This window comes from Odontesthes bonariensis, chromosome 6, assembly GCF_027942865.1.
Source record: "Odontesthes bonariensis isolate fOdoBon6 chromosome 6, fOdoBon6.hap1, whole genome shotgun sequence".
Classification (NCBI taxonomy): Eukaryota; Metazoa; Chordata; class Actinopteri; order Atheriniformes; family Atherinopsidae; genus Odontesthes; species Odontesthes bonariensis.
In genome coordinates, this window is record NC_134511.1 from 8,958,453 (window position 1) to 8,972,445 (window position 13,993).

Consider the following 13,993-nt stretch of genomic DNA (forward strand, 5'->3'; position numbering starts at 1 on the left):
GCACAACACTCAAACCTAAAAGAATTTCTGTGCAAAAGCAGCAAGAAGACAGTAAAATATTTTCAGCTAGTCATTGCCTCTGATGTGCCAGTGAAGAGACAGCAGAAGCAGGAACAGCGGTGGTCAAGTTGAGGGCTGAGAGAGAAGAAAACTTTGGCATTACTAAAATCAAAACTCCTATTTAACAACAAATTACCATCAGTCATACTGTTGAGTGGTGGTACATTGTTTTACTGTGCAGCAGCAAATATGTGCAACACCGAGCTAAGGTATATCTAAAGGAAAAAGGAAAACATTTTATTGGGAGAGAAAAGAATGGATTCAATTGGATATTAAACTCTGCAACTATGTAAAAAAAAAAGCTGCAGATTAAACGAGGCTGGATTCTACAACAGTTAAGATAATGATCCTATACACACACACCTCACAAAACACAAACCAAACACTCCTTTCTATTTTATTAAAGCCGTAAATAATGAGAATAAAGGATAATATTGACTTATAATGATAAAGTATTTAAATGTAAATTTAAATTCAGAGAACAACCGAATAGATTCAAACCCAGACAAGTATGGATGAGTTCTATACATGTGTAGGCCTCTGACAAACAATACAGTCAAAACACGAAGGGGGTGTCTTGTGATATCGAACCATTAATTGGTGTGAAAAACGTGTCTTTGTCATGAATGAGCTTCTGTTTCTACTAACTGGAAGTCTGTGGCCTCGGAGCAGTTTGTTCTCTCCAATAATTCCATTTATCACCGGGAGAATTTTCTAAGAAATGTGAAGAGATTAACAGTAGCACTTCTGTACACACAAGCCTTTACTAAGTATCAGGAAAAGGTTACGTTCTGAACATGACATCGAGCTGAAATGTCACACGTGCTCACTATTCCTTCTCCGAGCCAAACACACAGACAGACACGAGCACATGTTTTCCTCTTTGTTCCACTCACAGCAGTGAACTAAGCTGTAATCATTATGACTCCTGTCTTTCCTTTACAGCACAAACCCCAAAACAGTCTGCAGTGTTTACCACCTATGACCCAATAAAAGAAAGTTTTGTTGTTGCTTTGTTAGACTTTGTCTGGCATTCTCCAATGTGGATGAGAGAGCGCACAGATACAGTGTTCTATGTTCCTGGAGGGTTGTTTTATACAGAAGTGTAGTTTTTGACACCTCAATATAGTCAGCTTGTAACTGTACATTTATATACCAACATGTAAAAATTCATGTAAATAAGGTTAGCACCAGTGCTACCTCGGCGAAGTCCACATTTCTAAGTAAACAAACAAGAGATTGGTGCAGATTTGTGACATTAAATCAAGGAGATGGGAAACAATATAATGCTTCAAGCCAAAAAACCCTGGTTTTCTAGTCCACACATTACAGTCTGAGTCAGTGAAAATCTTCACCCTGGAAGGCACCTTTCCAAAAGTTCGGGTTCAGGCCCTAAAAGCTGTGTTTACATGTGGAAAAATACCCGTGATGAGGACATGCTGAGAGCAGTCACGAGTGACAATATTTTCAACACAGAAGGTATAACAGTTGTGCATCATCTGTTTCTGTCACTTCCCTTTCTAAATAAGGACATACAGCTTTCTTTTTCCTGGGTGACGAAGATGCCGTAGTTACGCAATAACATGTCACTTATTCTTGATTCACTCATTTATACGGAGAAGAACAGCTGTAAAATCTGGGAGTCAAACTCGTGTCCCATCATTAAAAGCGCTGCACATCATCTGCCAACATCTCTACAGGCTTGTCAAAAGAAAATCCAGAATATTTGCTCTAATGTGAAAATATTCATTCATTCAACAAACAACCTATTTGGCTGTTTTGATTGTTGGTTAGGAGTCAAAATACCAGGTTAGAAAAATGTACATGGTTAAGGCTTACGTGTTTTATCATACATGGACTGCAGTCGCCATGATCTCATGTAGGATGCTCACATGCACAGCAGCCATCTCCCAATCAATTTTCAGCCCGCAACTGTGACGCTTTAATATGAGGTAAAAAGTATCACTGCACATTTTCAAGTTAGAATGGGCTGGGATTTCGGATGAATATGTTAAACTAAATATGCAAACATTTTTTTTCAACTATGCTTTGATCAGACTTTAAAGGTTTTTCTAAGCTCTGACCTCACTACGAACGTGAACCAACGATTTTGCTAGAGCTACATTTCACAGATAATATGATTATCTCTTAAGACATTGATTTCTACTATCATTGGGCTAATCTTCATGTGTGATTGTCACATAGTTATAAGGTTTCTTTGGTTGTGTATCTGCCTGAAGCCTGATGCCTTTTAATGATGAACTACAGGTCTGTTTGAAGGTCTTCTTTCTCTCAGTTCGGTTATCTGCTGCATTGCCTGAGGCTCGCTGTAAAGCATGCCATATCCAGCCAGTTTCATGCATAAAACAGGATAATGATTTCTTCTTTGATCTATGATTCCAATTGGTATTTGACTACTGTAATGGCTGTCCAGGGCTATTTTCCTAAATCTACTGTAGGAACAAATCCACATTTGATTTACTTATTTTAAAGAGTATGCAACTTCTTAAAAATAAACACCACATTTCTTTACATATCAACAAAAAATATACTAAAATTGGTCTTTATTGAACTCAGGTAGGCATGTTTTACTGCTAAGCTCTTTCCCTCCGCTTTTTGGCATACAGTCTGTCAGACATGAATGGTTTTCCATTCATCCGATGTAAACCGATCATGTTGGCATCGTGTCTGAATGAGTCGATAATGGCAGTCTTGCTAGGTCTGACCTGGTGACATTTTTACATCACTTTCAACACAGCACAACCTGAATTTCAGCAGTCACACTGCACAGCAGGGATGGGTCTTCAGTTGGTGTGTGATCTGCTTCCCAAATGAATTCCACAAATCTTGTCACTAAAAAATAAACAGCACTGTCAACTTTCCTTCTCTATGATTTGTCTTATATTATTTGTCGGAGCATTTTTTTTGCCCCCCAGTGCCTGAACCGATAAAGAAATACACACACGCACACACACTCACACACTGGACTGTGACGAGATGACTATGAAAACGCCGTAACCAAGTGAAGAGAATCGATATATTCAACACTTTAGTGCCAGCAAACTGACGTAAGAAGCCACTCAGGGCAGAATTTATATTTCCAGCCGCTTGTATCCACTGCCTGTGGGTTTTACATAACATCAGCATAGTTATGGTAACATGAGCTGTAGTAGCATTTTAACAGAAGAATATATAATGCATGTGACCAGTCTTCTATGAATGGCATATTCAACTTCAACTTCATCTTTATTGTCCCCTGGGGGAAATTTGTTGTGCAGGCAGATAAAACATTAAAAACTTACAGACATTGAAACACAATCACACACGTACAGGGGCAACACTGGAAAGGGGGGTAAAAGCACTATAGGACCATAAAACATGAGGGGCAACTATTTAAAATTCTGGTTTAGCTGGCTGATGGCTTGTGGTACAAATGACTTCTTCATCCTGTTTGTTTTGGTCCTCGGCACTCTAAATCTCCTGCCCGAGGACACAAGCTCAAACTTGGTCCAATATTGGTCCAATCCAAATGGCCCTCTCTGGTCTACCCTCTGTTTTGCAGAGGCAAGATGATGCCCCCTCTTCTTCTCCTTGGGATCAAATAGTAGTGGTCATCAAGTCCTTCAACCAAGGTGCTCTGAGAAAATTTGGATGGTAAGATGACCACAACTATCTTTAAACGAAAAGGGGCATCCATCCTACCTGGAAGAGTGAAAAGCAGAGGGATAGTGCCGAGGGGAGATTAATTGGGCCACATGTGCGTTCAGTGTCACTCTGAATCCCTGTTGAGGGAATGTCTGAATGCAGCTGTGAGGATCAACTGATCAAGTAAGCCTTTAATGTCTGAAAAAGGCTTTAGTGTCTGTGTGATTCTCATTCTTTTATAAAAAAAATATTCTAATTGTTTTTAAAATCCAGGCAATTTACATTTTTCTATGCGACTCATTGACAAGAGCAACAACCTAACAACACTGAGCATTTTACATGATCACTTTCAGGACATGAGCATTATCACTCCACATGAATGTTACTATAGTCTCTGCCAATATGTAAATGTGTCATGTAGTGTTAAGGCTGAGGATTTAGTATTATTGGGATTTTAACCACTTTTCTACCTAAGATGCACAACACGATGCACCCAGACTTTAACTGGTTCTCAGAAAAAAATATTTGCCAGTTGCACTTGTTTGCTTTCTGCAGACTTGGCCAGCAAAGAAGAAAAAGCCCAGCAGTCACCTCAGGCTTCTCAAAGGATCCACGCAGGGCATCTTTCTTCTGCTTTGATCCCGATGAGGTAACTGCAAGACAACCCCCTGAACCTTCAATGCCCAGCGACCTCACAGGGCCCCACAGTGAAACCCAAACCAGCAGATTACAGACTTATTCAGGTTTGTTTGATACTCGCCAGACTGACAAAGGGAGTTAGGTGAGAGCGTGAGATGAAAGGTGTGTGGTAGCATTCTCAGACAGTTTGTGATTAGGTGAGAGAAGCAGGAGGAAGAACAAAGGGGGAATTAGGCCACCATTGTGTTCTAGTGGCTGAATTATTATTGTTAGGTTGTACAGATCACATAATTTGCTCAGATAATGGTCCACGTTGAGCAGTACAGATGTAGCAGAAATGTATAAGATGTATTCTAGGTTGATGAAGGCATTCTTAGATGAGTTGTACGAGAGAACAGATGAAGAACGGGTGACACTGAAAAAGAAAAGGTAAGAAGACAGAAAAAAAGGGGGCAGATAGCAGTCAAACAGAAGATCAAAGCAGAAGCCTCCAGTGTTCAGTCCTGAATGAAAGAGTATGTGTGTGCAAGTGTGTGTTTATACCATCTTCAAAGACATTCAGCAGTCGCCCACTGTCCTTATTAACCTCAGGAGGTCCTCAACGAACAGACAATCTAATTCACATGACAGAGCTACCTCATCAAGTAGGTTTTCGCCAAGACTCCTCTGTGTAGCCAGAGTTTTAAAAGAGCAATTTTTGACATCAAGGCCACTTTTCAGTATGGACAATTTCCCCATTCCTGTTAATAATTCAGTTCTTCTGTGGAGTGCTACAGTTAAAAAGTGGAAAAATACAAGAACAGTGCCCAAAGAGGGTTTCTTTACATCTTCAAAAACATGGGTTTAGGCTGAGTTAATGACAATTCAACAGGCATCCATCACACAGTCGGTGTCCAGTGGACGCTTTTCAGATCTATCCAAGCCAATTGTGAGAAAATTTACTTTTTTCTTTTTTTTTTAAACGCATGTTTCCATTGTTTTCCCCTATTAAATTGTTAAGGGATGGTTCGTCAAGATCAGAAGAGGGTGGCACCAGTTCTCCACCCACAACTGGACTGGACTGGATGGATAGATGGATAGATGGATACTTTATTTATAAATTCAAGTTATGAAGAAATACAAGATATGAGCCAAACCTCATGAATGAATTAACATTATGAAAAGCTGGTGGCAGAAGACAGCCGATATTCAGACTGACAAATATGGAATATTTTGCTGATATTTAGAGCACAAACACTTTTTATTATCATCTTGTGCGTTACTTGATGTCTTTGATCACAAATTGAAAATGTCCAGAAAATCATCTGTTTAGGAATGCAACTACTGAATCTGAGTAACTTGTTCTCAACGCTACGGAACAATTTACGTTGACGTGCACTGTACTCATGCACATCTAAATAACCTCTACCTTCATCCACATTGTAAAACACTTTTATAGCTGCGGCGCGTTGAGCTCTGAGAGACTTTGGGCTTTCTTTACATTCTGACATGTCACAGCAGAAAAAGCACAGGTGCAAATTAGATTGACGGCATGAATTTCTCTCAACTTTGGTTTCAGAGTCCTGATGTGGGTCACACTGGCTCACTGTCACACCGTCATGGGTTGCTGAGCCATCATTATTTCAAACGCTTGTATGAAAAATAGATTGAAAAGAAGCTAGAGCATGTGACATTAGCATTAGCTGCACTTAAAAACCTCTCTGATGTTGGAGCCTCATACTTCCAGACCGTTGGGTGACGGTCATCATGTGATGTTTTCAGCCCAGTTATCAGCATGCAATGTTTCGTGCGAGTGAGCCAACTCTGTGGCATATTTTGAAACAGGCAGCTGGGTGTGAACGCCCTTATTCTTTAACCGTGGAGGACGCAGACACACGAAACAGTAACAATAAGTCATTTGAGGTTTCAAGTGTTTACCAACCTGCTGTTTGGAGGAAGGCCTCAGTGCAAGATGGGGAGGGCTGCGACACTGCAGGGAGACACAGAAATATGATGGTGAATGATCTGAATTTCTTCTTATGTCACACAACTGGACCACAGTATGTTACCTGCAGTTGGCAGTGATGTAGGTTCCACCTTGTAGAGATTACACACCTTTGAATTTCATGAAGTTTGAGAGGACTATGACCTTTAATAAAACTAAGTCGTGTTCTTGCATGTATGACTGGTTGCCACTGTATTAAGTCAGACATAAAAAGTTTCAAAAACTTTACTCAGGTCTTTTTAAGACAATAAAAAAATAAAATAAAATAAATCTAATTTCATTTTAACTTGGAAAAGGTCTAAACAAAATACACACACAGAAATGGGCTTACCTTCGGTCACTTTCCCTAAACCTGAAAATCTATTTTTGGATGAGCTGACACCCTGCGGAACTTAAAAATGAAACCAATACAGAACTGCCAAAAACTGCCCTTCCTGTTGAGGCCGCCCAAAATCATACACTGCATAATAAAGGTGGTTTGTGGGCTATGGCTGTGAACACTCATTTTCAGCATCAGGCCATCGACATCTTTTGTCTGTTCATTTAATGAGTGTTAAAGTCTAAGGCAAGTTGGCTGGTTTCTCACACAGCCCTGACACAAAATTATTACTCCTGTCCTCCTTTCCCTTTTTGGCTTGATGGTGTAGGGTTTTATTACTTAGACCACTGCTCTGCTGACTTGACAAGAGCTCAGTTCAGATCATGGTTAGCCAGAGTGTCTGATAATCTTCGGATCTTCTTCAAAACACAACATCCTGGTGCACTTCGAACCCAATTCTTAACTGGTTCATGCTAACAATAAAACACCCAAATACAAGCTGAGTGACAGTGATGTATGCAGTGAGAAGCGCACAGACTTTTATTTAAGGAAACTGAACAACCGCTTTACAATTACATGGCACCGCAGAGCATATGATCCTTTTCAGGTCACTACTCTACGGTCCACCTGCATCCCATGGGACACTCTTTTTAGAGGACAGCGCCGTTCACATTCTGCACAGGGTTGACAGATGGTTGCAGAGAGGAGAGAAAGAATCTATGTTCAACAAGAAACTGTCAAACAGTTAAGACATCACCTGTCTGAGGGCTCTGATACGCAAAGCTGACAATCAGCTGTCTGGGTCACCAGGAGGGTCAACAATGATATCATTTGTGTCAATTTATATACCATTAATATGAAAAAGACTACACAATAAAACGCTGCCTAAAGCTTTCTATAATAATGAGGTCAGATCAGACCTCATGATCCTGACAGAGAAGCTGACAAACTGAACAATGATGACAGAAATAAATCACGTGAAGGCTGCAGAACAAATACTTCCCCTTCCACAATAAGAGGGTGAGCTATATTCCCTACTGGCTGTAACCTAAAGGCTGCAAATGCAAAATTGCTAATGGATTTGTTTAAACTGCAGGCATTAAGACACATGTAGTCATTAGCAGTATGAAAAAGTAAACACATTAGAGTTTTCAACAGAAGAGACGGCAGAACAGCAAACCCTAATGAGCGTTTAAAAGGCTGAACATGAAGCTCCCCGAGGAGGTATTTTCAGAGATAAGAATCGTCAGTGAGCTAATGAATTCCCACGTGAAAAAACACACACACACACAGACTTGAACACATACTTTAAACAGACATAAAGTGATCCAGAGATTAAGATCTGTATGTGAAACACACACAAGACTTAAATGCACGTCTTACAGAGTGGCAAAATATTCTATGTAAAGTACAACGCTTTTTCTTAAGCTAACACACAGAGTTGAACATTTAGACAATTTAATGTTTCTAACCCACAGCACACACACACACACCTCTACCCTTCTACCCACACAAAGATATTATTTGATCCATAAAGTAAAACCTGGTGGGTAGCAGTAAACCTTCTAGAGGAAGCTGGCTTCCATTTTACAAGCTCCACCATCTGGAGGTTTCGTGGGTGTGCGAGGAAAATTAGGTGTGAGATTGGAGGTGAGGAAGGGAGGGGAGGTAAAGGTGATAGTTGAGCAGGTGGTCATCTGCTGCCCACATTTGTGCTGAACACGAATGCAGAAGGCTTCAGCTGACAGGTTGATGGCTGGATGGACGGATTTATTTGTCCCACAGATGATTGATGGGAACAAAAGAGCCGGCACATTTTCCACTTGCTCTGTTCCAGCCAGGGGGACACACACATATATTTTTTTCCTTTCTTAAAACAAGCCGCTGGAGTTTTCCCAGCTCTCTACCACTGGAGTTGAGAAAATCTATGAAAATAATCAAAATACTCTTAAATCAACATTAAAGTTTATGGATGTTACCAAAAAAAAAAAGATTTTTCCGTGTTGTGCAGTTAGTCACAGTTCAGCCGAGCGTGTTTTTCTTGCCTTCGTGTTGGATTATTGAAGTTGGGACACTGAGTACAAACGTTTGCTGGGTGTGTTACTAAAGACAGACAGGTGGGTTTTAAGTGATGTGTTGCTCATTTCCATATCAAGGAGCTGTGCAGATACACCAAAGCAGTCCAACTACTTATTATCAAGAGTGTAGCACCACTCATGTCATAGCCCCGATGCATTTTTGACCTCTAAAAATCTTTACTGCCTGTGAAGACTGAAAAATATTTCCCCAATTTTTTCTCAGTCAGTGGGATTTTCCTGTTCTTTCCCACAGATCTCAGTTGGGTGGGAGGCTATAAAAGGCCTGCCAATTTAACTGCATGGTGGCATTAAATTACATAACATTCCACCGTGGTGCAATTTCTTTGCAGATGAATGGAAACCTAACTGCAGCTCTCGGAGAGAGCTATATTTGCTTTTTTCAGTTTTGTGGAACATGCACATGAAGTATTACTCAAAAATATTAGGCGAGAAATAATGGTTAACTGCCACGTGTTCAGTCAGTTCTGTGAAATATGTTAAAAGACGTGAAACCACAAAGCTTGCAAGATGCTCGTTTCAACTTTTCAATAGAAATTTTATTAATACGTTTTTTTTTTTCAACACTCCAGGTTTATTCCAGGTAAATTCTGGACGAGAAAAGAAGTTTTTGCTTCTTTTTGCTGTACACTTAACGTAGTCTGGAGATGAAATAACAATATGAAAGTCCGAGTAAATATGGCTCGATTGTGGCTCTGCAGGAATCGGTCACAATAAATTGGTGCATTGTTGTCGGTGTAGATAATATGTTTTTCATTTCCACAATTAACAAGCCAGGTGACACCAGCAGCGCAAAAGTAAAAAGAAACTGGTGGACAGGTAATGTTATTAGAGAAAAGAACAAAAAAATTAAACATTCTGTATGTCTTTCTTTTGAATTTTGTTTCTTTCAGAGGATCACAGCATTTTTTTTTTTTTACGGATTTTGTGGATGAATAAACCGAAGCTTGAACTAATTAAGAAAAATACACATTATTCATCAGTTTGTCTGGAAACCTCCAATACAGAAGTTAATCTCCATCATTCTCAGTGACTCCTTAAGCTGCTCGACTCCTCAACCCAGTGACCCCACACTGCTGAACCCTCTCACCTTTGCAGATGGACCAGTTCAGTGGGCTACAGTCACCAGGCAATGTGCTCGCCTGCTGTGAAAGGTCAGATATGTGTGTGTGGGGAGGGATCGAGTGCACGTTTGTGTATAAAGTCCCTTGGGGCTTCAGTGCCACAGTCGACCTGCAGTAATGAGGACCAAGGCGTCAGCGGGGTTTACAGGGGTCCTGTGGGGGCAGTCACCCGCGAAGGTCAAAGCCAACCCGATGACCTCCTAACACCGTTAACTTGGAGCAGTAACACCAGCCCTGACGTGGTTCCATCACACACTTTTATTCTTGTCCAACTGTGGAAGTGTTGTGTGTGCATGAAAGGCGGGCATGTCTTCTGATGGACAAGTCTAAGAAACTACTACAAATCATCCTGGCAGGATGTCTGGCAGCTTTATGTGATCTGTTTGAGCTCTGTCTTCCATAGCTCCAGCTGTACATCTCACAATTTCCCACCATGGATCATGAAAATGGCACATTTTGGACATGTGGACGAACATACATACTTGCCCTCAGGGGACAGCTGAATATTACTACACAATGTCAAGGTATCACGTTGTTGAGACATTTCACTCTGGACCTGACTGGCAGAACTGGCAGCTACCATTGATGCTGCTGCAGTAGTTTGAAGAGCAGTTGTGAGACTGTCCAGTTTCAATGCAATTCAAGGAAAGAGATATGCAACTGTGGAGTTTTCCACAAAGATTCCTCTCAAGTTAAAGACATGCTTTATCAATGTTCTTGACTTTTTTTTCCTATTCATTAGTAACCTTATGTGCTATGTTCTTAAGTTAAGTATGAGAGTTCCATGATCTGTTATTCAGCTCACGTGAAATACGAAGGCTACAACCTGCTCCTGGCACAGATTTTCTGAAGCTCTTATTTCTAGTTTTTCTCATTTGTAGTCAAGCTTTCCTCTATTCCAGACAGACTCTCACATCCATAACTGGGAACTGCTGAGCTAGTGAAACTTACTGTTGACAAGAAGAGCAGGTTTGCTGAAGGCTTTACCAATAGTCCGAAGCTCGTTAACTTTAAGGAACCGACAGTAGCTCAAACGTCTGTATGCCAGCAGATGCGAGTGTTACATTCAGTTGCAGAGTGTTTGTTTCAAGAAAACTTTAATCATTTAGCACAACACTCCTTTCAGCCTTGAATCTCACTTTGTGCAATGATCTGTGTGAGCCAGTTCTCTGAATGTCTGAACTGGAACTCCAGCTCTTATTAACGTGTGTGTGTGTGTGTGTGTGTGTGTGTGTGTGTGTGTGTGTGTGTGTGTGTGTCGGGGACTGCCAATGAGACTGTGTATGAGATGCTGTTGCGTGCATATAAATGTTAAGGCGTGTGAATACAGAGTGCATCCAGAGTATCTCATTGCTATTCATGTGGATGAACCTCCTGGAATCAAACAGCAGCCAAAAGCATATTTGCACAGAGTTAACATGCATGCTGCACAGGAGGAGATCTACTGCAGTTTCCTTCAAAATGAAATATGTCTCGCTTCATCAAGTTGCCTAATGTTTACAATGCTTCTGTTGAGAAACGTCTTTGCATGGTAATTTCAGCATGCACGACGCGACTTCTCATTCCTCAAACTTTGCTCTTCCTTAATTTTGGGCTACAGAACTTATAAAGTATTTAAACTCCAAGTTAGTGCGTAAACTCCCTCATGATTCTGTAACTGCGAGCTGAAGCGTCGACTCTGCCGCAAATGTGCACTTCAGATCAGATCAGAACAGAGTAAACTTTATTGTCATTGTGCAGAGTACAGAGCCAATGAAATGCAGTTAGCATCTTACCAGAAGTGCAATATGCAGACTTATTTACATAAAGTGCAGTGGAAATCTTATAGGAAATAAATATCTATTGTAAGTATATGTACATTGTTAAGAGAGTGCATATATATGAGGTATGCACATACAGTGAGTGGAGAATGCAGATTACATGTACTAAGAGCTGCATGTAGACAGTACTGTAGTGTGAATAATATGTATATAAGCATAAGGCCTGAGTTAGGCACATAAGCAGTGCAGAAGCTGCAAGGATGCAGTAAAGTGACAGTATTGGTATAAATAAGTTAAAGTGATGGTGCAGAATTCAGCAGGGTCACAGCCTCAGGAAAAAAGCTCTTCCTGAGTCTGCTAGTGCGGGAGCGGAGGCTCCTGTAACATCTGCCAGATGGGAGAAGGATGAAAAGACCAGGGCTTGGATGAGAAATGTCCCTGATGATGTTTCTCACCCTGCCCAGGCAGCGCCCGTGGTAAACGGATGGTGGGTAACTGGGAGCCTGTGATGCGTTGGGCAGTCTTTAGCACCCGCTGGAGTGCTTTGCGGTCAGCTTGCAGAGCAATTGGCGTACCACACAGAGATGCAGTTGGCGAGTATGATCTAAATGGTAGTGCACCAGGATCCTGGGACACTTGTGTTGGAGTCAAGTCTTTCACAGTAAATTTACAAAATTTCTTGGGGAATTGCATCCGAGGAGACTTCCAACTAAAGATGTGGCTCTTATGTGAACAAAAACATGTTTTTTTGCATTGCTTGTCTTTGGTTTTATTTGATTCTGTACAACATGTTGGACACATTAAATGGTGGAGTTGGATAAAAATCAATCATGAAAAGGCTAACATACAACTGAGTTGACAGTCACACCCCACTGTGTTTTTAACAAACTTACCTCTGGTATTCTGTTGAGGTAATTCCATGCGTATATTTCATAAATTTGAATGGGAAAACTGCCTCTCTCATAGCTAACACAAAGTTGATCCATTCAGAAAAAAATGCCTTTCCTTATGTATATGAAGGCTCGGGGGGCATAATCTGTATATTAAGGATCAAACGCACACATAAGGGTCAGAAAATACCCTGTAAAATCTTTCTGTATGCAACAATGTGTCGGATGACACATTTTTTTAAAAACTGATAGTAAACATCTGGACTTGCAAAGGCCTTTACTGCTGACTTTCTGTTCACAGCATCTGCTGATTCAAACAAACCAAACATCTTAGAAAACTCATTTCTCCTCTGTGAAACATGCAGTTTGGATTTTTTTAATCTGCCTATACTAGATTATAAATCTATGTAAATATTAACATGCGGAAAATGTCATTCATAGCATTCGTTGACAGTAGATTGAAGCTAGTATATGTGGGATATGTGTTTACTAACTATAACAATATGTGTGCTCCCTTTAAGTCGTAATACGCTGGCAAATAAAAACGTATTATTTGGACCAGACAAAGGCAGAACCCTACACAAGGACAGAAACAGTCACACATAGCTTACAATGAGCTCAAGATCACACCTCTCAGAGGTCCAGATTCTCAGACACTATTCTCTCTTGAGAACACAGTACAGAGGCCACTGAGTAAGACACTTTACTCTGTGACGGACTGCTTATACAACAACTGGCAGCTGATGAGGCGTCAAACATCACTGTGTGATCACTGACTTTCCACCTCTCCTTATCCTCCCTTCTTTCTTGATCACACCGATTCAGGCAGGCTGTTTTTATGCTTGAACCAAAGAGAGAGAGAGAAAAAAAAATCTCTCCTTCAAAATATTTCTAAAGCTTAATGTCCACAAAAATGTTCTCTTGCATAATTTCTTGAACTTCTTAAGCATCCAGAGGCTCATCAATTCCTAAATCCAGGGCCCCAGCACCTTTAATACAGAGCTGCTGATGCTGCACCTTCAGCTCAGGGAGATTTAACAGCACAATAAAGGACTCACATGAGTAATTGCTCTTTTCCCATTTGCTCAGCATGAGCTATAACAAAGTTATGGAAAACTGTATTTTTTAATGTTTGTGAGAAAGTGCAGAAAATAATTCATCACCTCTTTCTCTCTTTGGAACACATGCTGACGCCACTGATTTGCAATTCATATCACACACCGCCCCCTTGTGGTCAAACTATCACATAATAAATATACGGACAAAGAGATTATTTTATTCTATTTAAGCATGTTAACACAAACAAGAAGAACCAGCAACCACCCAGTCATCATCACATGTGTCGAATATCCATCTTCATAAAGCCTGCTGTACATCTAGGTTGAATACATGTTGGAAGCAAACTTCCTGTGTTCCTAGATTTCATTAAACAAATCACAGTTGTCTTATGTAAAATGGTGTTGAGTGTAAGCAGAT

General features: G+C 40.5%; 1 protein-coding gene across 1 annotated transcript in view; it reads right to left on the reverse strand.

Moving 5' to 3' along the window:
• The window catches only part of rasgef1ba (RasGEF domain family, member 1Ba), a 121,144-nt gene that overhangs the window by 91,557 nt on the left and 15,594 nt on the right, over positions 1 to 13,993 (reverse strand). The window contains exon 2 of the mRNA XM_075467247.1: positions 6,266 to 6,313. Within this exon, the coding sequence (XP_075323362.1) occupies positions 6,266 to 6,313 (48 nt within the window). The remainder of the gene's footprint in view (positions 1 to 6,265; positions 6,314 to 13,993) is intronic.